This window comes from Aotus nancymaae, unplaced genomic scaffold, assembly GCF_030222135.1.
Source record: "Aotus nancymaae isolate 86718 unplaced genomic scaffold, 86718_ANA_hifiasm-v0.15.2.pri h1tg000092l, whole genome shotgun sequence".
NCBI classification, from domain to species: domain Eukaryota; kingdom Metazoa; phylum Chordata; class Mammalia; order Primates; family Aotidae; genus Aotus; species Aotus nancymaae.
In genome coordinates, this window is record NW_026988507.1 from 4,900,313 (window position 1) to 4,924,034 (window position 23,722).

Below are 23,722 nucleotides of genomic sequence, written 5' to 3' on the forward strand. Positions count from 1 at the left end.
TTTTTGAGACAGCGTCTCACTCTGTTGTCCAGGCTGGAGTGCAGTGGTACAATGACAGCTCACTGAACCTCGACCTCCTGGGTTCAATCAAATCTTCCACCTCAGCCTCCCAAGCAGCTGGCACCAGAAGCATGTGCCATGCTCAACTTATTTTTGCAGTTTTTGTAGAGACAGGATCTTGGTATGTTGCCCAGGCTGGTCTTGAACTCTTTGGCTCAAGCAATCCTCCCACCTTGGCCTCCCAAAGTGCTGAGATAACAGGCATGAGCCACCATGTGGGATTCTTAATACTTTATAATCTCCCTTCAAGAATATCAGAATTAAAATCATATATGACTGATGGAAGTCTTCATAGGAGCATATGGTCTAAATTTACAGGTTTCTAAAAGAAAAAAATAATAAATGTAGAGCAATCAACATATGTGACTGCTGCAACCCCTTGAGAAAAGAGGAGTGTGTATATAGCTGAAATACAAAATACAATTTAAGTAAGAGGAACTCTGACTCTTTTAGAGCTGTGTTTGTCTCAGATCCAAGTATTTTAAGAGGATACTGGAGAACCTTTTGGAAAGCAATTATTTGACTTGAAAGAATGTGCAAGACAAATCATGTCTGTGGATTTGAAACCAAAAATAACAAAAGGTTTATAAAAAAAGAAGCAAGACTATTCTAATGAATGAGAGGTTACGTTGCCCAGGTTGGCCCCGAACACATAGCCTCACCTCCTCAAGCGCCAGGACAACTGGCATGAGCCACCACGGCCCCAGCAAGACTATTCTAAAAGAGACTTTGAGGACAGTTTGCTTTGTTTTTTAGCTGTCATCTCCTTGGTAGAGGGGACATATACACACGTATGTATATACAATGTAGACGTGTGTGTGTGTGTGTATATATGTATGATATGATATAACATGATCCCTTTGCCATAGTGAGTAAGACCAGGGTAGTATCAAGGTTTAATTTCTGAGGAATCATCGTGCCTTTGGAACACTCAGCATGTTTTGTTGTCCTAGCCCCATGCCCTCACCTGTCTTCTCATCTCTCCAGGGCAGCTGGCTCCACTGCTGCCCCAGTAGAGCTGTCCTGGATTCCCCTAAGCAAGGTCACATGCGTTCTCCTTGGTATCACCACTGAACCTGGTACAGATCTTGATTACGGTTATTAATCACAAGTTACTGAAATTATCTGTTCACCTGTTTCCTTTCTAGATACTGAGGTACTGGAGGACAGGGACCCTGGAACCTAGCAGAGTGCCTGGTAAAATACATACACTCAGCATTTTTAGAACAGATAACTGAGGGTATTTCAAAGTGCAACAGAAGAAGAAAATTCTACCAAGGCCATAAAACCACTAGGGCATTATGTTAATCAAATTATTTAAAAGAATAAATCATCCATTCTTTCCGTAATTACTTGCTTGGCTCCTACCACCAGCTTTAAACACAAAGCACGCAAGATACCAACCTTCAGGGAACTTACATTTTAGAGGAGAATGAGAAAGAGACACAACTCTTAAAAACTATAACAATGGAATATGTACAACATTTACGATATTTTGCATGATCTCTAGAAGACTCAAATAACTTAGGCCATTCACCAGGAAATTTAAACTCTAGTTGCAGGAATAATAAATGCAAAGATAATAAACAACAAAGACAAAATACAGGATGAATGCTAACTGCACGGAACAAAAATAACTGAGAATTCACTGTGGGCACTCTGGGCTAGGAGGATCAGTAACAACTTTCTGGATTTGTGACAGACTTGGAAGGGGAGGGAGTCTGTGAGTAAAAAAACACCAAGTGTTTTTTCTGTTCTCTCACTCAATACTCAACACAGAAAAGTTCTGACCAAATGTGCAAGGATTTCTCCCCAGAACAAACAAGCAATACATTCCGCAGTGGATACCACCTGGGAATCCTCCAAGTGACTTATGACACTATTTACCTGGAGATGGTATCAGATCCCACAGTTAAGGGTTCAGTCCCACAAGGCTGCCCTCCACTACTTCTAATGCCAATCACAAGCCCCAGGTCATTTTACCTGTGCTTCTGATGGACTATTTATAAATTGGGGTTCCCAAAGTCCCCTCCTTGGGTTCCATTAATTTGCCAGAGTGGCTTGGAGAACTCAAGGAAACATTTCCGTTTACCGGTTTATTATAAAAGATAAAGATGAAGAGATGCATAGAGTGAGGAATAGGGGAAGGGGCACAGAGTTTTCACGCCCTCCTAGGGCAATCCACCTCCAGGTACCTCCACTGTTCAGCTATCCAGAAACTCCCTGAACCAGTTCTCTTGGAGCTTTATGGAGACTTCGTTGGATAGTTATGATTGAACCATGTTGAAAAGTGACTGGACAAAAAGCATATGATTTAATGCTAATAGAGTGAATGGGGAAACCCAGCAAGGCCTGTCCAGATTTCTCTGGCATCTCTGTGCAGCATTCCTTCCTCCAGGGTATGGGGCAGGACCCCTTCTGAAATGGGGTCTTATGGCCTACATTCAGACAAGGTAGATGGGAGAATTTCTTTATGGGCAGTTCTCACACAGAAAGGTGGTGAAAGATTAGAGTATATTTTTAGTTTCTAAAATTGGAGCGACAAAGGTAAAAATAGGGCAGAAGGTCAGAGATGGAGATTCTGTTTTCTGAGGCCTGTTTCTGAGGCCTAAAGCACCCCAACATTATAGCAAGAGTTACAGGAGTTACAAGCCAGGAACCATGGACAAAAACATATGTGTCATAATATCACTGGGAGCCACTGAAAAAAAGAAGGTAAGGCTGAAATTACTAAGAAGGGGAATGGTCTGAGACAATGGTCAGAGAGGAAAATTGTAAGACTTGTTGGAACAATAGAAAATTCTCTCCTCCTGCCGCCATCATCCTGGGCTCCTCTCTGCTTGCTGAAAACAATCAGCAGCGGAGACCCTACGGATGCCGCCTGTTTCATAAAGCTCTCAGACCCATTCTTCTCTATTCCCATGACCGCTGCAGGCATTTCTGACCCCAACTACTGGAAAGGCTTAGCTCTACTGTCTCCCTTCCCAACCAACTTTAGAACGTGCTACTATGGAGATCTTTCCAAAAGCAAATCCAATACTATCACTCTTTTCATTAAAATCCTTCAGGAGCTCCAAATCACATACAGGGTAAAATCCAAAATACTTAAAGTGTATGGAGGATCCTTCGTGGCACAGCCTCTCCTTGCCTTCCCTTGCAGGCAACTATTTGGAACTCCAGACTCTCCTCCAGCCATTTCGGCACTACATTTGCCTAGTCTTTCAGCATCTGAACCAAAGATCTCTTCTGTGAAGCTCTCTCCCATCCTCTCCCTTTGGTTTTGTATGTACCTTTTGAATGTCTGTCTGAATGAGGCAGAGAAATCCAAACTCAGTTTCTCCTTCTGTACTCTCAACACAATAAAGAATACGTGTATAACCAGATGTGGGAAAGCTTCTCCCCACATGACAAGCAAGCAGTCTTTCAGCAATGGACACCAGCTGGGTGTCCTCTAAATCAAGTTAAATTGAATACTATCCACCTGCAGAAAGCCTCAGCGTTCAGAGATTGAGGGCTTAGTCCTACAAGGCTGCCCCCTACTTCTGATGCCAATCACAGGACCCAGGTTGTTTTGCCTGGATTTCTGACCCACTGAGGGTCACAACAACATCCTCTTTGGGTTCCATTAATTTGCTCGGGCAGCTCACAGAATTTTTGCATTTTTATGGAGGCTTTATTATATAGGCATGATTGATTAAATCATTGGCCACTGGTGATCAAATTAACCTTCAGCCTGGCTCTTCTGGCTCCAGTTTGGGAGATGGAGCTGGAAGTCCAACCCTTTAATCCTGCCTTGGTCTTACCAGCCCCCATCAGGAAGCTAGGGGCTACCAGCCATCTGTCAACTTACTAGCATACAAAAAGACACTTATCACTTTGAAAATTCCAAAACTTTTAGGAATTGAATGCCAAGAAACTGGAAGAATACTTTATGTATTTCACAATAGCACAGTCTGGTTCTAAGGAACTTTCCTCCTGAAAGACACGGGTATGTCTTATTCATTTTTAGTCTCCCAACACCTGCCCCAGCACCTAATCCTGAAACTAGCACAGAAGGATTGCTCAATCAATGTTTATGAAGGAAGACTGCGGCTAGTATCAGATTTACAGGTGATTAAACCTGAAGTAGGTAATAAGGGAATAAAGGTGGGTGTGGGAAGGTAAAGTCTATGTAAAAATGTGACAGTTGTAAAGGGAGCCAACAGCTGGACCATATGTCTCAAAGGCCATGGACCATGTCCTCTGTCTACTCCCTCAATGACATGACCATTAGTGATGGGGATCAGAGAGTAAACTACCATAAACAGACTAGGAACTCAAAGCAACCAACCAACCATCCACAAACAAAACCTTTTTATCTGAACAATCTGAGTAGTTCCTGATAGCTTATAGTCTTTTCTGGAACCACTTTTCCTCCTTCAGCAAAGCTTGACCAAAGAGAACAGAATGCAAGAAACAAAATAAAGCAGCATGCTAATCTGATTCTGCATTCTGGCTATAAAAGCTGTTCCTACGCTTTCTACACTAACAGGAAGAGATGCTGAATTTAATTCACTAATTAGTGGGGGAAGGAAGGGGCGAAAAGCAGCCGAGCACACTCTTTTGCACACTTGGCAGGGTAGCACACAACTTGCCTTCCAGGGGCTTGCAGCAACATGATCTCCACCAGCGCAACAGGGGCTTCAAACCACAAGTTTCCCACCACTACTGCCTGGATGTGGCTTCAATGGTTGGTTGGTGGCGTTGTTTTAGAAATAAGTGGCCTATTGCAAAAATGGTCTAATGCCAACAGGTTGCCACACGAGCAAACCTTTGGAAATAATTTCTGCCTGCCATGACTTACGTAAACAAAGACAAGACACCCATAGTGAGATATACCATTCTTAATTCTCCAGATGAGTTCATTCTAAACTAGGAGGCAACACTGACGCAAAGCACTGAACAGCCGGACACGGTGGCTCACATCTCTAATCCCAGCACTCGGAGGGCCTAGGCAGAAGGATGACTTAACCTCAGGAGTTTGAAACTAGTCTGGGCAACAGTGAGACTGCGTCTCTACTAAAAGAAAAAAGAAAATTAGCCAGGAGTGTTGTCACAGGCCTGTGGTCCCAGCTACAAGAGAGGTTGAGGTTGGAGAATCGCTTGAGCCTGGGAGGTCAAGGCTGCAGTGAGCTGTGACTGTGCCACTGCACTCCTACCTGAGAGATGGAGGGAGACTCTGTCTCTAAATGAATAAATAAAAGTACAGTGTTTCAAAAGTAAGCAGGAATCTACTGTTTAAAAGGCCCTAAATCCCAGCTACGAGAGGGTACATTTCCACATATGTACATAAAGCATCTCTATGATATAATCAGGGACCACATCCAGTTAGAAAGATATTTTTTTGTTTTTTGTTTTGTTTTTTGGTCTCCTGCAAATTGGGCCATTATAATGTCAGATGGTTTACCGAGGAACTCATGTCAAAATAATTCTCCTGTTCCTATAGCTTTCTATACTAACGGGAAGAGATGCTGAATTTAATTCACTAATTAAATTAGCTGGGTACAGTGGCTCACACCTGTAATCCCAGAGCTTTAGGAAGTCAAGGCAAGAGGATCACTATAGGCCAGGAGTTCAAGGCTGCAGTGAGCTATGATATTGCCACTGCATTCCAGCCTGAGTGACAGAGCAAGACCCCGTCTCTAAAATAATAATTCTCCCACCCTAATTATAAAGGTAATATTAATAGAGGGATTTCACAGAAATCTTCAGTACACAAGTAGGTTTCAAACTATTATACAACTACTGACAGTGACAATCAAGTACCAGGAGAAATGCATTAGTCAATAGCGTTAACACAGACCTGCATTGCAAAACTGAAGGCAGAGGTTAAAATTATTATCTTCATTTCACCCGTCTCCTCTGCCACAGTTGGAAATAATAATTATTTTGTAAAAGGCAGTGCACCACTATCAGCCTACTCCTGGTAATCTTTAAAGTCTTACTCTTTTGTAAAGGCATAAATTTAACATGGGCACAGTTAAATATTTTGATATAAAATCACTGCAATCCACATTAAATTTGTATTTCCAAAAAAACAATCAACTAAGTGGACATGGTGGTGCCTGAAGTCCCAGCTACTTGGGAGGCTGATGTGGGAGGATCACTTGAGCCCAGGAGGTCGAGGCTGCAGTGAGCCATGATCGAATCACTGCACTGTAGCCTGAGTGAGAGAACGAGATCTTGTCTCCAAAAAAAAAAAAAAGAAACAGAAAATAAATCACATTCATAGATACTGGGGGTTAGAATATCAACATACCTTTTCATTCACTGAAAGAAAAAAAATTGCCAAGCCCTGTTTAAATGATACCTGTTGCTTGATATAAAACATGTTGAGATGACCCCTATAGTAGAGGCCCCAGGGCCTCTCAGGGAGAGTGGGAAATGCCCTACTAATGTGAACACTAAAGTATTAATATTAGTAGTTTCTAGAGGGTGGGGAAGAGTAGAGATATTTAACTTTTTCTTAAATATATCTACACTGTTTGACTTGACAAAACTAGCATGAATGACATCTGCCATTAAAAATAAAAAGAGCTTATTGCCACACACTTTAGATAAATTTATACGATGCCTAAATAGGTAAACACAGGCTAGACCAAATTACTTTCTAAACTGAGATTTATTGCTGGAACAGTAAAACAAATAAAGCTCAGAGCCTCTTGCTTACTTCAGTTTCCATTTGAGCTTCTGCCTTCATTTACTTACAATACTCATTATAAACAGTGCACCTCACCGTAAGAGACAAGAATACCTTCCTGGGAAAGACTGTGACAATTTTATTGTAACTTTTTAAACTTCGCTCCTATGATTTATATTTTATGCAATCATCAGGTACTACTTAATCTTGCTAAACAGTAATAGCAGCCATTGTGACCCAGTAGTAAGAGTATTCATCTGCACTGGTGTTACAAGTCCGAAAACCTGGGTTTCAAAGTGTGAGAAGCTGGGCAGACCAACCTGTGCACTTCCGCTTTCTCTCCTATAAAAACTACTACTATTTGCTCCCTCCTTAAGGATGAATATCTAGTAAATTGTTCTTAAATGAATGAATGAATGGCGTGTAATCTCCTTTATTGGATTTGTCCCTGGACAACCAAGAAGTTACCAAATTCTTTTGATCTAAATGATTCGTGCCTAAAATGTGACAGAAATAAAAACCACACCCAACTCCTAAAATTACGCTACTTTTGAAGTTAGTGGAGAACAACAGGCTTTAGAACATCAGTAGGATCTGTTCGGTTTTAAAATTGATTTGGCATCCAGGAGACTAAGCCGAGTCGCCACAGCAGACTGACATGGTAATTTAATTACAGTCTTCTGGAGGGACATTATGCCATCATCCCCCGACAGTGTTCTCTTTAGGGACCTGATTTTCTCTCTAGTCCTCCCACCCCTTTGGTTTGTCTTTTTCTTTCTCTCTTAAAACAGCTCTCCCTCCGTTCGGCTTGTCACGTCCATGCATTTTTAACTAGAAATGGGGCACCCCAGATTTGTTCCCCAATCCCCAAGGACCCTCAGGACTCGTGGAAAATGCCCTGCGGTCCACCCTGCCTGGGGGATTCCTCCTCTCATCACTGCCCCGACGGGCTCCGCTGATGGGAAAGGGTTCTCAGCGCGCGCCTAGCGACCACAAATCACTACCCCGGGCCGCCGCCCCCGGCCTCAACCCTCCCAGAGCCTTTGGTCGGCTTTTACTTTAAGGAGGATTCAGGTGGGTCACACCCGGTCCTCCAAACGCGGGCCCTCTCCCAGGACCCCGCTCTGGGGCTCGCCCCTGTGCCCGGGCTCCTCGGCATCCCTAGCATTGTGGGAAGCGGGGAAGTGACCCCAAAGTTGCTTCTGAGTGGAGACTTTAGCACGCGAAGGCGTCCCCGCTGCTGCCAGACTTTTCAGGGGCGGAATCCCCCGCCCTTCCGGAGCCTGTCCTCCCGGCCACCACGCGCCCCGCGCCTCCGCCCCCGCCGGGGCCGCACCCGGGCCTGAGTCTGCAACCAGCGGCAGACAGCAGGCTTCCTCCCCCGCCCGGAGCGGCCGAGGGTCCCGGCCAACCTCCCCTGCGGTGAGCGTAGCGCCCCCGCGCAGTCCCCGAACTTCTTCCCGCGCTGGCTCGGGCTCTCGGGTGGAGACGCTGGGACCCTTCGCTCACCGATATCCCCATCGTCGTCGTCCTCCTCTTCCTCCATTTGTAGCAAAACGTTCCTGCTCATCTTTTTCATGTCTCTCCCTCAGAAGGCGGCTCCGAACTTGGCACGAAGTTGGGGGCTCCCGGGTTCCGGAACAGCGCGGCTCTCCCGGGGGTCGAGTCGGGGACCGGGGGGCGCGTGTAGCTCGGGCTCAGGGTCCGCTCTGCCCAGCCCACGCCTGGTAAAGCCGAGCCCAGACGCCCGCCGACCCGAGCCCAGAACCGGAGGAAACCTCTCGCCTGCTGAGCGGGGCCCGGAGACTGAGCATGCCCAGTGCGGCCGCCGCGGCTCGCTGCGGAATGATTGAACTTCCCTGGTTTTATGAGGCGCGCAGAAGGAAGTCGGCAGGCGAGAATGGAGAGGGAGTAGTCCCGTCCTGCGCGCGGGGGAATAGCTGGAGTACGAGGCGGGAACACGTGAGGGCGGGAATGAACGGGGTTCCCCAAACATTGATCCCCAGCAGGGCAGCTTTTCGTTCCACGGTCGTCTGTGGACACACACTGCGGCTTGCTTTGTATTAACCTCATACTGGAGAGGGGGGAAATGCCGCTACAGTACAACTGCACCACCCTGGTAGGTGAGCTCGTCTGAATGGCGTTTAAAGGCGACGTGGAGCTAATAATAGGGGATGTTAAATTACTCTAACTCCGAAGTGGGGAAAGTGGAATCTGTAGAGGTAGGGTAAGATCACGGGGAAGTGGGGGTGGGAGGAGAGGCAAAACTCATACAGAACAAGCAAAAGAAGAAGGGGCGGGACGGACGGGGGTGGGGGGTGGAGAAAATTTTCTAAATAGGCGTGTGCACAAAGGCAGGAGGATTTCCGCAAACACTGAGGTCGCGGATAGTGGAGAAGCGCCCCCTACCCCACCCGCAGGAGCACACAGGGAGTGGTCGGAAAATAACCGCTGAAGCGTGCAGCCTATGAGTCCTCTGTGTCAAAGGGGCAGAAGAAGCTGAAGGCCACTAGACTTAGATGTAAACTCTTCTAAAGCAATGTGGAAAGCTATAATAAGGGAAAAGAAAATAGTGAAATAAAATAAGGCAGAGAGTTTTTATTTTTATTTTTAATGCTTTCCTAGAAACCAAAGGGACCGTTAGGACAAATACTAAGGGATTTAGTACTTTAAAGACACTTGGAGTTGTTTGAACGGCAGGTTTTGGGGATCGTGTGTTTACAAAACTTTTTCAAAAAAAGCATTCAGGTTGGTCAATTTTTTACTTCTCAAAAGGGCTAGAAGGTATATTTGAAATATTGGTTGTATGTGTTATTGTCTACTCCTACTCATTGAAATTTTTTATATTTTTTTCCACTGAAGTGCTAGGGTTATTGCAATAACGCTAGATCTATTGTGCATTTTTTTCTTCCATATACTTTTTTTGAGACGGTCTCGCTCTGTTGCCCAGATGGGCGTTCAGTAACTAGAACTACAAGTGGAGCACACAACCACGTGGGGCTAATTCTTAAAATTTTTGTAGAGATGGGTGTCTCACTATGTTGCCCAGGCTGGTTTCAAACTCCTGACCTCCAGCAATCCTTACCACGTGGGGCTAATTCTTAAATTTTTTGTAGAGATGGGGTCTATGTTGCCCAGGCTGGTTTCGAACTCCTGGCCTCCAGAAATCCTTACACCTCAGCTCCCTAACTTATTTTTAATGTTTTCTATGAAAGAAAGAAAACATTGAGACCAATCTAAGTGGGAAGATAGCAATGAATATATACATTAAAAGACATGATGAAATTACTTTTAAGAAAATATCTGTGGGCCGGGTGCGGTGGCTCATGCCTGTAATCTCAACACTCTGCGAGGCCGAGGCGGGTGGATCACAAGGTCAGATCATGACCATCCTGGCCAACATGGTGAAACCCCATCTCTACTAAAAATACAAAAAATTAGCTGGGCATAGTGGCCCACACCTGTAGTCCCAGCTACTCGGGAGGCTGAGGCAGGAGAATCGGTTGAACCCGGAAGGCGGAGGTTACAGTGAGCCAAAATCATACCACTACACTCCAGCCTGGTGACAGAGCGAGACTCTGTCTCAAAAAAAAAAAAAAAAAAATCTCTGGACAGTGTTTGAGAGGGAAGAAAAAAGAAAATATCTGGGAAACACTATACTTGCTACTGAACGTACTTTTTTGAATGAAGAGAATTGTTCTCAGTAAAAGAGACAATACAGTACTCTGAAGATAGGAGAAAAAAAAAACAATGGGAGAAGAAAGAAGATGAGATTGTTTTCTTTTACTGAAGTTTCTCACCTGAGCTTGTGAAACTCACTAAAAGTAGAAACTTCAAAAGTGTTTTGGTTACATGATCAATTTTTACAATTCTCATATAACAAATTTTTGTGTAGTACTTTTTATCTGCTAGGAAAAGTTTTATGTGTTTTATAGGCATCCAGTCATTTAATCCACGTAACAACCCTAGAGATTGTTATCCCCTTCTTCAGGTATGAAGCAACTTGAGCAGCTTGTCCAAAATCACACAGGGAGTAAATAGCGGTGCCAGGATTGAAACCCAAATAGCTTGTTTTAGAATCTGTGCTCATAGCCACCTCATAAACCACCTCCAGAGACTCCCAATCCATTTTTTTTTTCAGATCACTTTTTTCCCCACCAATTCTAAATTCAAAGTCTCATCAACTTCCTGCCATAGTTCTTTCACCAAATGTTCTCATTTTTATGTATTAAGACTTTGCTCAAAGTTACTTTGTAGTTAGAGAATTATTGTAGTTGGTTTTTCAACAAGTTTCAATTAGTCATTTAGAATTCTTCACAGATTTTAAGAGTTTACATTTTTCTTGCTTGATAAATGTTGCAGAGAAACATTGTTGGCCTTATATGTAAAGGCAGCTGTTGCTAGAAGGGAACTGAATTGCTAACTTAGGTTAATTATGAGTCTATTACTAGTAAATTCCATTCTTTCCTCTAATCCATTTTATTTCCTACCACTTCTCTTGCGCATTTTTTTTCAATTGAGTAATATATGCCTCAAAAATAGCCAAGATAATAGGCCTGTGTAAGAACCACACTCTTATCCTTGAAGAATTATCACCCATACAATAATAATTTGTGAAATAAAATGTTCTTAATATATAGCCAGGTTATTTGTATTTGCAACAGGGATCACAGAACCATTATTTTCTCATTCATTCGTCATTAACTACAACTTTTGGCCGCCAGGATATTCTTTCTCTGCCCATCCTGTAAATGTTACTGCTTTTCTAACTTCAGGTCTTGGGCCTCTTTTCTTCTCATCTTTCCCTATAGAACTGATTCAGTCCTGTAACTTTACTATCTAGTCCAGGCAGGGACAGTTTCATGGGCATTCAAACAGTGTATTCACACAGAGTCCTACAGTCTTATGGGCCTAATGCTTGGGGTTTAAATGTTCTGTGGTTAATGCCCATCAATAATAGACTGAATAAACAAAATGTGGTACATATACACCATGGAATACTATGCAGCCACAAAAAGGAATAAGATCAAGTCCTTTGCAAGGACATGGATAGAGCTGGAAGCCATTATCTTCAGCAAACTAACGCAGGAACAGAAAACCAAACACCACATGTTCTTATAAGTGGGAGCTAAACAATGAGAACACATCAACACAGGAAGGGGAACAACACACACTGGGGCCTGTGGTGGGGGGTGCAGGGGGAGAGCATCAGGATAAATAGCTAATGTATGTGGGGCTTAACACCTAGGTGATGGGTTGATAGGTGCACCATGGCACGTTTACCTATGTAACAAACCTGCACATCATACACATGTATCCTGGAACTTAAAATAATTTTTTTAAAAAGGTTCTGTGGTTGCCATCCTGAAATTCCTTTTTTTTTTTTTCCTTCTTCCACTTTTATTTTAGGTTCTGGGGGTACATGTGCAGTTTTGTTATGGGTAAATTGTGTGTTGCTGAGGTTTGGTGAATGAATGATCCTGTCACCTAGGGTAGTGAGCGTAGTACCTGACAGGTAGCCTTCCAACCTACCCCTCTCCCACTCTCCCAGCAGTCTCCAGTGTCTATTGTTTCCATCTTTGTATCCATATGTATTCAATGTTTAGCTCCCACATACAAGTAGGGACCTACAGTATTTGGTTTTCTGTCCCTGCATTAATCTGCTTAGGATAATGGCCTCCAGCTGCATCCATGCTGCTGGAAAGGACATGATTTGGTTCTTTCCTATGGCTGCATGGCATTTCTGAGTTCTCTAAAAAATCTCCAAACTGCTTTTTACAGTGGCTGAACTAATTTACATTCCCACCAGCAGTGTATAAGTACTGCCTTTTCTCCACAACCTCGAAAACGTCTGTTGTTTTCGACTTTTTAGTAATGGGCATTCTGACTGGTATGAGATGGTATCTCATTGTGACTGTGATTTGCATTTCTCTAATAATTAGTGATAATGAGCATTTTTTTAAAATATTTGTTGTCCATGCGTATATCTGCTTTTGAGAAGTGTTCATTAGCTTTGCGCAGTGGCAGTATCGTAGCCAATGAGTTTATCCAAGGTGCGATTATTGCTAATTGAAAACTTTTACCAATAACCCACCGTGAGGACTTGCAATATAGTTGGCATTGGCAATTTTTGACAGTCTCTATGGAGACTGGAAAAAAAGAGAGAGAGAGAAGTGTTTGTTGATGTCCTTTTCCCATGTTTTAATGGGATTGCTTCTTTTTTGTTTATTGAATTAAGTTCCTTACAGATTCTAGTTATTAGACCTTTGTCTGATATAGTCTCCCATTCTATAAATTGTCTATATACTCTGCTGATAGTTTCTTGTGCCATGCCAAAGCTCTTTCCTAGGTCCCACTTGACTTGTCAATTTTTGTATTTGTTGCCATTGCTTTCTGGGACTTAGTCATAAATACTTTGTCAAGACAATGTCCAAAATGATACTTTCTAGGTTTTCTTCCAGGGTTTGTATTGCTTTAGGTCTTACATTTAAGTCTTGAATCTATCTTGAGTTAACTTTTGTATGTAGTGAAAGAAAGAGGTCCAGTTTCAACTTTCTGCATGCGACTAGACTGTTATCCCAAACCATTTATTGAATAGGGAGCCCTTTCCTCATTGCTCTTGTTCACTTTGTCAAAGATCAGGTGGTTGTAGGTATGTGGCTTCATTTTTGGGTTCTCTATCCTATTGCATTGGTCTATGTGTCTGTTTTTACACAGTACCTTGCTATTTTGGTTACTGTAGCCTTTGGTTTGAAGTCGCGTACTGTGATGTTCCTTGTTGTTTGCTACATCTTTGTTATTTTATTTTATTTTACTCTCTCTCTTCCCAATTAGATGTCTTTTATCTTTTATTTCTTTCTCTTGCCTGATTGCTCTAGCTAGGACTTTCAGTACTATGTTGAATAGGAGCAGTAAGAGTGGGCATCTTTGCCTTATTCTAGTTTTCAACAGGAATGCATCCAGCTTTTTGGCTGTTTGGTATGATGTTGGCTCTGAGTTTGTCATATAAGGCTCTTATTATTTTGAGATATGTTCCTTTGATATGTAATTCATTGGAATGTTGAATTTTATCGAATGCCTTTTCTGCATCTATTGAGATGATCATGTGGTTTTTAATTCTGTTTGTGTGGTTAATCTCATTTATTGATTTGTTTTTGTTGAACCAACCTTGCATCCCAGGAATATAGCCAACTTGATCATGGTAAATTAACTTTTTTTTTTTTTTTTGAGATGGAGTCTTGCTCTGTCACCAGATGGGAATGCAGTGGTGCGATCTCACTCACTACAGCATCTGCCTCCCGGGTTCCAGCGATTCTCCTGCCTCAGCCTCCCGAGTAGCTGGGACTACAGGCGCTCACCACCACGCCCAGCTAATTGTTGTATTTTTAGTAAAGATGGAATTTCACCATGTTGCCCAGGATGGTCTCTATCTCTTGACCTTGTGATCTGCCTGCCTCAGCCTCCCAAAGTGCTGGGATTATAGGAGTGAGCGATGTGCCCACCTGGTAAATTAACTTTTTAATGTGCTACTGGATTTAAGCATGACTGGTTTTTAAGACCTGCTTGTCAGAGAATTCACTCTCATGGTGCTTCTTAGCAGGAGCCTCTGTGTCTTCCTGCAAAGGCCTCTCCATTGAATGTCCTCATGACATGGTGCAATGCAACAGAGTAGATGAGATGGAAGCCAGAATGTCCTTTATGACCCTGCCTTAGAAGTCACAAATTGTCTTTTCTGCTATTGGTTACATGTGTCAGTCTGCTATATACACTGTAAGAGGGGCTGAAAGAGCTTGAATACTAGAGGCGGGGACCACTGGGAGCATCTTGGAGTATGGCTGCTACACATTTCCACTATCTTGTTCTGACTCATACTGCCATCATTCTTCATTCAGTTGATTATTCATTCAACAAATATTACCTGGGTGGTAATCCCAGCACTTTGGGAGGCCAAGGTGGGTGGATTGTCTGAGGTAAGGTGTTCAAGACCAGCCTGGGCAACATGGTGGACCCTGTCTCTACTAAAAATACAAAAATTAGCAGGTCATGGTAGTGTGAGCCCATAATCCCAGCTATTTAGGAGGCTGAGGTAGGAGAATCATTTAAACCAGGGAGGTAGAGGTTGCAGTGATCATGCCACTGCACTCCAGCCTGGATGACAGAGTTAGACTCTGCCTCCAAAAAACAAACGATAACAAAAAACCATCAAATATTTACTGAGAACTATATCTGGCCATTTCATGGATGTTGGGGATTCAATAGTAAAAATGAAAGCAGATCACTTTCCGGCCCTCATGACCTTCCATTCTAATGAATAGAGACAAATAAATATGTCAGGAGATGATGGGTACTAGTGAGAAAAATGAAGCAGGGCCTGAGTGACAGAGAATGATGACTGAGGAAGGACCTTGTGTGGGGTGGTCAGGGAAAGCCTCTAATAAGGTGACCTTTTAGCAGAGATCTGAAAGAAGTAAGGGAACAAGAAATGTAAGCACCTGAGGGAACAGGGTTTTAAGAAGAGAGAAATACAAAGGCCAGAGCCTTGAGGACACTCATGCTTAGAGTGTCCTCAAGAAGAGCAGGGAGGCCAAGGTGACTGTGGTATAGTGTCTTAGCTCACTTTGTGCTGCTATAACAGAATACCAGAGACTGGTAATTTATAGTAAAGAGATGTATTAACTAATATTTCTGGAGGTTGCAAAGTCCAAGATCAAGGGGCTCACATCTGGAGAGGGCCTTCTTGCTGCCATCCCATAGTGGAAGGTGAAGGGCAAAAGAGGGTAAAGCTTGAGCTGGTATTGAACTCATCCTTTTATAATAAACTCACTCTCAAGATAATGGCATTAATCCATTACTGAGGGTGGTACTCATGACTCAGACACCTCTCATGAAGGTCCTGACACTACTGCATTGTGGACCAAGATTTCAACACATCACTTTGGAGGACAAATTCAAATCATAGCCCATACTGGTGGAGGAGCAGAGTGGTAGGAGATGGGGTCAAGGTTGATGAGAGAGAGGGAGTGCTACAAATCACTTTGGGCCACGTGGAGCAACAGAAGGACTTGTGCTTTTACTCTAAATCATATGGAAATAATATTTGAAGTAGATGGGTGGTATGTTAAAGGATCTTTCTAACTGTTTTATAGAAAATGGAGTGTAGAATAGCAAATGTAGTCACAGGGAGACCAGTTGGGAGACTAGTTGTCTAATATAGTAAAGAGATTTGCTGGGCACAGTGGCTCACACCTGTAATCCCAGCACTTTGGGAGGCCAAGGCAGGTGGATCACCTGAGGTCAGGAGTTCGAGACCAGCCTGGCCAACATGGTGAAACCCTGTCTCTACTAAAAATACAAAAATTAGCCAGGTGTGGTAGTGCTTGCCTGTAATCCCAGCTACCATGGAGGCTAAAGCAGGAGAATTGCTTGAACCTGGGAGGCGGAGGTTGCAGTGAGCCGAGATAGTGCCATTGTACTCCAGCCTGGGTAACAGAGCAAGACTCCATCTCAAAATATATAGTGAAGAGATGATTGCAGTGAACTGGGTGGTAATGGTGGATGTGGATTATGTGTTTTGAGGTAGCTCTGAAGAGTTTCTGATGTAGTGAATTTGGTATGAGAAAAAAAAGAAAGTCAAGGATGACTCTAAGGTTTTAACTTGAGTTATTACGAGAATGGAGTTGCTGTGTCTGAGATATGAAAGACTAGAGAAAAGCAAGGGGGTGGGGAAGTAGGTGTTTTGTTTTGGACCTGTGAGTTTGAATCCATGTGGAGATGTCCAGTAGGCATGAATCTGGAACTTGGAGGCGAGGTTTGCACTAGAAAACGACTTTTTGAACTTACTGTACCTTTCTGGTGAAAGCAAACTCCTTCTCAAATTCTCTATTTGTTGGAAAGGAGAAATTACATTTATCAGCTTAAGAGCTGCATATCAAATACCAAGGGGCTTTACTGGGCTGATTTGCTCCAGTAAAGAGATAACTCAGACTGAAGCTGATTTTTGTTTCTATTTTGGTTTATTGTCATTCTCCAGGACCCATCTTTCTTATGCACAGAACAATGAGCAAATGAAATGGGAAAGTGGTCTTTGATGTGAGCATTAATCTCTTTGACTCTATGATAACCTGGGTTCTAAGGAGAGAGGATTCTAATGTTGGGAAGGCAGAACCTTGAGATTATATATATTTTTTGAAGACGGTGGGGTATTAAGCCAGGTTACCTATAGCCCTGCTCAAAAATGAACTGATACAGATAATTTTTTTCATTAGCACATTTTCTGAGTTAAGTGTTCTTGTTCTGTGAGGGAAGTCTGGAAAATGAATCCACTTGAAGATTTTAGAAAAAAGTTAATAAAGTGCCCTTTCCCATGGCAGTCTCCTGAGTCTTGATGTGTACCTTCTTGCTATGGTACAAGGATCATCGCAAAAAATAGGATTAGAGCTACCCACATTGCTGGATTAGATTAGAACCACAGCATGAGGGCAACTGGGTTAGTGGGCAGGATGCTTTTCTTAAAAAAAAAAGAGAGACTTGGTTCTTTGAGCTTATGAAGTTGAGTAGAAGCCACAGTTTTGCCGGTAGCTTGTCCTCAATTGTCATATAGGATGGAAAACATCAAAGACCCACAAAATATCCACATGCTCAGTTTAATATTATGGAATCTGAGTCATTGCTGGGGTTGGGGGTGGGAAATGAGGAGAGGTGAAGAGGGGGTTTATAACACAATCTCAAAGTTATTTTTATTTTAATTCCATTTTTAAAATATATGATACTTTAAAAAGCAACGTATCAGGGAAAATATGACATGAGAATCTTACTTACAAAGAGATTCAAAATAACCCCTGCAATAATTAGAGCAGTGGTTTCAACAAGTGGGCAAATCACATCGTGGCCGGATTCCCCAAGACACTTTACTGACTTGCCATATAGCATTTTCACTAGTATTTAATTTACATATCTCCTTTTCTAGAGTGTTGCTAAATATTTTTGATACTTAACAAAGGAGCATATTTTCATGACCATATTTAACTCAGAATTACCTAAGCCCTCTTGGCACCTTTCATCTTATTTACTGAGATTGTATGGCCTGCAAATCTGAAAATATTTACTATCTGACCCTTTCTAGAAAAAGTTTGCCAACCCCTGGGTTATACTGTACCTTCCCTTGGCTTAATTTTTAGAAGCTATACATTGGAGATGGAACTGTTTCATCTTGTAAACAATCTGCATAAATGAACACTTACAAAGAATCACTTTATGTGTTGATTTTCACTCATTATTTTCAGCAATTACACATTTTTTCCCTATAGTTTATCATGGAAGAAGTCACAAAAGACTTCATAGACTTAGCAGGCAACTCAAAGTGAAGGCTGTTTTGGACAAGAATTAAATGTCATTTTTGGTTGAATCAGGAAAGTGAACAAAATCATGCTTAAAAATGGAGATGTGAGTCAACATTTACCTTTTTCTTCCCAAAGTGTCCGTGGGGCCCCTCAATATCTGGGAGCAAATGGGTCAAATACTCAGGTGTCTCTGCTTCCTTGATGGCCTTGGGGACCCCTCAAATTTGTTCTCACCCACCTGGGCAACGTGCATTCAGGAGCATCTTGTCACCTTTCCTCGACTCACTTCCTGTCGTAGACTTCTGTCAATGATGCCGATTTGCCTCCCTCCATATGCTGTATTGGGCCAGCCCTCCTTCCATGTGTTCCATTCTCTGTATCTTCCACAAACTTGTTCTCCTCCATGTCTTAGTTGGAACCTGCTGCTGCAGTTCTGGGCTGCAGATCTTTAGTTTTGAGACTCTTCATAATGGACACATCCACCTCTTTGCCTTGGGGGCAGTAACTCCATGCAGACATCTCTGATTTGGTTTCATTGACACCTCTGCTTGTGAATACACAAGAGTGTGGGATCAAAATTGCAGGTGATGCCCTCATTGCTGACCAGCATGAAAAGCCTCAGCAGTCCTGGTGGAGGCAGTCATGCAGGGCAAGGATGGTTGGCTGTGGTGGGCGTTCAGCTATGCAAGTGCAGGCTGAGGCCCCTGGCCTGCAGCTGCTACTCAACTGCCCAGCCCCACACCACATCCCAGTCCCTGAGCACCACCTTCCTTGGCAAAGTTGATGCCCTTGTTGGCCCGCCTTCCCATGCCACACAGCTGTGTGGGTCAGTATCTGCAAGACAGGAGACTGGGGGTAGGCTGAGAGCACTTAGCAGCTGAGAGCAGACTTAGCTGCAGACAGGAAGCTTTTTTTTTTTTTTTAAGATTGTGGTAAAAAAGAAAAAAACAAATTTACTATCTTAACCATTTCTGAATGGTTCAGTAACGTCACATATGTTCACACTATTGTACAATAGATCTCTGGAACTTTTTCATATTGCAAAACTGAAACTGAAACTGCGTACTCATTGAACAATTCCCCATTCCCTCCTCCCCCAACTACCATTCTGCTTTCTGTTTCTATGAGTTTTGCCTACTTTAGATATCTCATGTAAGTGGAATCATACATATTTGTCTTTTTGTGATGGGCTTATTTCTCTTAGCATAATGTCCCCAAGGTCCAGAAGCTATCTTTTAGTACTTTCTGTTTTCTCAGTAGAATGGAAAATAAAGTCATTAGCAGGAGTGAGGACATGGAAGAAGGTTTAAGCAGAAAGACATGGAATATCTATCTAGGACAGCCAAAAAGCAAGTGGACTGGGGAAATAGCAAAGGATTGCACCAAAATGTAAAGTGAAACCTGTCAATGTAGTCATGCATTTTTTTTCCAGGTACACTCTGCACATGTCAAGTAGGTAGACAGTTGTATATAAATAACTTTGAGTTTGGCCAGGAGAGTTCAACAGAGGGAAAGAGTGGGAGGAAATTGAGGGCATAAGCATGGGAATGCTTTTGCTAATGTATTATGGGATCCAAAAGTAAAACAGTGAAAATACAAGTGAAAAAGACCAGTAAATTGTATATTCTGGTGGTGTGGAACTACTGGAATTGCTGGAGTTATTTCTTACCTGGATTACTGCTGAAACCTCCTTAGTAGTTTTCTTTCCTTTTCCAATACATTCTCCCTGCAGGAATGATCCTCCTGACACGAAACTGATGCAATCAGTTCTTTTAAACTGTCCCAAGGGCTTCCATTGCACAGTAGATAGTGGCCAAACCTTCTTGTGACTTGAGCCCCTGTCTATATCCCAAGCTTTATTCTCAACTCTTCTTCAGCATCTTCAGTACTGGAGATATTAGTGTGAAGTCATGGTACTTTAAAACATATACCTAGCTAGGTAGATATAGAAATAGATGTACATATGTTTGTACATTATATATTTATATATATGTTGTGTGTATCTTTGCATTTCCTACTTTAATCCAATGAGAAGGTGTAATGGAAATAAAATCCTCATAGCTATGACCACATTTAGCACCCAGATCTTAGTTTCTAAGATCTGGGTGCTTGTCGCTAAAAGGAACAGGGCTCCTGGGAGAAATGGCTGCTTCCAGGACTGGGCAGAAAATGCATAAGAGGAGCCTGCAACATTTCCACAGGTCAGAAAGTAAGGAAGAGCTTTAAAAATGATGAAGACGGGAGGCCGAGGCAGGAGGATCACTTGAGGCCAGGAATTTTAGACCAGCCTGGACAACATAGCAAGACTCCCCCCATCTCTACAAAAAGTAAAAAATAAATAAATTAGCTAGGTGTGGTGGCATATACCTATAGTCCTAGCTACTTGGGAGGCTGAGGCAGGAGGATCTCTTGAGCCCAGGAGTTTGAGGCTGCAGTAAGCTATGATTGTATCACTGCACTTTAGCCTCAGTGACAGAGCAAGACCTTGTCTCAAAAAAAATAAATAAATAAAAAATAAAAATAATGAAGACTTATCAAAAGGGCACAGGAAGTAGCCTGAAGGGGCTCCCACTGACCAAATCTGGGAAAATTTGGCATCCAAAGAAATAAAGTAACAGACTATAACCTATTAAATATAATAGAAATCCATGAATCCACACAGATATAAATGAATGAATGAATGAATGAATGATGAATAGGGAAAAGGGGAAAAGTCTTTATTGCATTAGAATGCAAGTAATAAATATCACTACTTGGCAACTGTTGTGATAATAATGGTTTCAGACACAAAGTACCAATGGATGCCAAAACAAGTAGGTGAAAATTTATTGAGGAATGGGACATTTACGTAGTGTCAAAGATTTTCCCCCACAAAATACTTCATTACAAAGGTAAAAATAATACCTTTATAGTGGAAGAATCTGACAAACAACAAATCTGATATTAGTCAAAGTAACATCGATAGAAATGAGGCAAAGTAATATGACATACCATCTGATATGTCATACTGAGAAGAATACAGCATAACTTCTATCAAATTCCTATTATAAAGGTAACCTGAATCTAATCATGAGGAAACATCAGAGAAACCCAAACGGAGGGGCATTCTATAAACTAATTAGCCTGCTATCTTAAATAAAAGTCCAGGTTGGAGAAGACAAGGAAAGACAGGAATTATTCCACACTGAAGTAGGTTAAAGAAATATGACAATTAAATGAACCCATGATTCTGGATTGGATCCTGTAAGAAAAGGAGAAAAAGACTTCCTGTCAGGACATTATTAAGATAATTGTCGAAATTAAATGAGATATCTTAGATGAAAGGGTTATATCAGTCTTAATTTCCTAGTTTAGATGGCTATACTGTGGATTTGTAGGTGAACATGGGAACAATTAGGGAACCTTGTATATTCTTGCATCTTCTCTGTAATTTGGAATGTACCTTAAGAAGTACCTTAAAACAAAAAAACAACCCAAAAGAAAAGGCTCCAGTGGCTTACTGCCGCCTCTAGCTCGATAAGGACACTTCCTCACTTGGCCCTGCTGGCTCCTGCCTTCATCTCTTTTCACTCTTCTCTTGCTCTTACCTTTCCAGTCACTGTTGGCTTCTTTTGCTTCTATGAGCATGCCAAATGGGTTTCCATCTCACAGCTTTGGCTTTGTGTCTGAATCCATTATTATCACGACAGCTGCCAAGTATGATATTTATTACTTGCATTCTAATGCAATAAAGAGTTTTCCCCTTTTCCCTATTCATCATTCATTCATTCATTCATTTATATCTATGTGGACTCATGGATTTCTATGATATCCATTCTTATTTCCACAAAAGATTCCTCCTGGTCTTCACAAGCTCCCATTCCTTCTCATCCAGCTGTTGGCTCAAATGGGTCACCTTAGGCTTTTTCATTTTTTTCCACTGCATTGTGAGACTTACTTGTTTACCTGTTTGTTGCCTATCTTTCTTGAGTAAATCTAAGCAAGCTCACTGAGGGCAAAGACTTTGTCTCTTTGGCCCAGCATCCCCAACAGCTAGAACAGTGCCTGATGCATAACAGGGCTTAATAAGAAATGCTGTCTAGATGGCTTCAGAAACATTTGTTGAACTAATAAAATATTAAGCTCCTAAAGAAGGCTTTTACGTTGCTCCTTGGAATTCTAGCCCTCTGACATGACATGATTAACAGAAAACAACAGCAACTGAAAGAGAAAGAGGGAGAGAGAGAAAGAGGGAGAGAGAGAGAGAGAGAGAGAGAGAGAGACAGACAGACAGACAGAGAAGGAAATAGATATTGGTGGCCAAATACGATTGGGAAATATCCCACACAATATCCTCTCTTTGGGATTCACAAAGCCTCTCAGAAACCCTCCTGTAATAAATCCTGCCTGCCTGAATTTAGCAAAGCATTTCTTAAATTTATTTGAACATGGAATTCTCTTTCCATTTGCTTTCAGAATATGAAATGTTAAATGCTATGCTAGGATCTTTCTAAAGTCTATGTTATGATAATAGAGGCAAAAAGAACCTCTACAATTTATATATATTAAAAAAATTTTTTTTAATATATATATAGTTTTTGAGACAGTCTCACTCTGTCGCCCAGGCTGGAGTGCAGTGACATGATCTTGGCTCACTGCAACCTCCGCCTCCCAGGTTCAAGCAATGCTCGTGCCTCAGCCTCCTGAGTAGCTGGGATTACAAGCGCATGCCTCCATACCCAGATAATTTTTGTATTTGCAGTAGAGACTGGGTTTTGCCTTGTTGGCCAGGCTGGTCTTGAACTCCTGACCTCAAGTGATCCACCTGCCTCGGCCTCCCAAAGTGCTGGGATTACAAGTGTAAGCCACCATGCCTGGCCTTAAAAAACTGTAAACACATAAAAAGTTGTCTCTTTTGACTGGACAATGCAGCCATGGATGCCACATTGTGCTTACTGCAAAGTAGTGTTGCTGAGCAATAGGCTTGCTTCCTGATGCACATAGAAGCCAGTACCATGGCACCAACTTTTAAGAAAACAAAAAGTGTTATTGCCAAGTTTGACCAGCAAGGAGACAGGAAGCAATGCTCAGTCAAATCTGTCTCGCTGAGCTAGGTCTAGGGGCACGTTTCCCAGGCAGAGTAACTATGAAAGAGACAGGAAAATGCAAGGAGGCATGATCTGATTGGGTCATGTAACAAGATGGTACCAGGTCCTTGGTTTTTAAGCTCCTTCTGCAACAAAATAGGTTACCCCTTGCTTCCTAATTTGGTCCCCATTTCTTGATCCTGGTACCTACGTTCTGCAAGTGGTTGACTTTTTCATTCTGGCTGGCTCCAGGGCACGAATCGGGCACATTTGGCCCATCTGGCCATGCTCAGGTTACACGACTTACAACCTGGGCTGGGGGTCCACTGCAATTGAGAAGCCACTCATTATTTTGTTACTGACAAAGTTGAACCACATTGTACAGTGAGACGACCTCTGTATTGGCAATCAGATGTGTAATGTTGTTTCTCCCAGGGATGCTGTCTCTGGCTGCTATGAAGAAGGAGCCTGTGGATTCCAGCCCTGCCATTGAATGCAGGAAAGAGCTGTGCAGGCAATGGGGGCTATTGTGTTTCTCTTTGATCCCAGAAATGAAAGCTCAGCTTAAAAAACATAAT

General features: G+C 42.4%; 1 protein-coding gene and 1 non-coding gene across 3 annotated transcripts in view; one reads left to right on the forward strand and one right to left on the reverse strand.

The window, feature by feature from the left end:
* ANO6 (anoctamin 6) overlaps nt 1-8,548 on the reverse strand; it is a 197,034-nt gene extending 188,486 nt beyond the window's left edge. For both annotated transcript variants that reach the window (XM_012459079.3, XM_012459078.3), the window contains exon 1: nt 8,249-8,548. In XM_012459079.3, coding sequence (XP_012314502.2) covers nt 8,249-8,318 — 70 coding nt within the window. In that variant the 5' untranslated portion in view covers nt 8,319-8,548. The remainder of the gene's footprint in view (nt 1-8,248) is intronic.
* A 4,200-nt stretch (nt 8,549-12,748) lies between these two features.
* LOC135271828 (U4 spliceosomal RNA) lies at nt 12,749-12,888 on the forward strand. Its single transcript, XR_010339961.1, has one exon. It is a non-coding gene; the product is annotated as a U4 spliceosomal RNA (small nuclear RNA).
* Nucleotides 12,889-23,722: the final 10,834 nt, after the last annotated feature.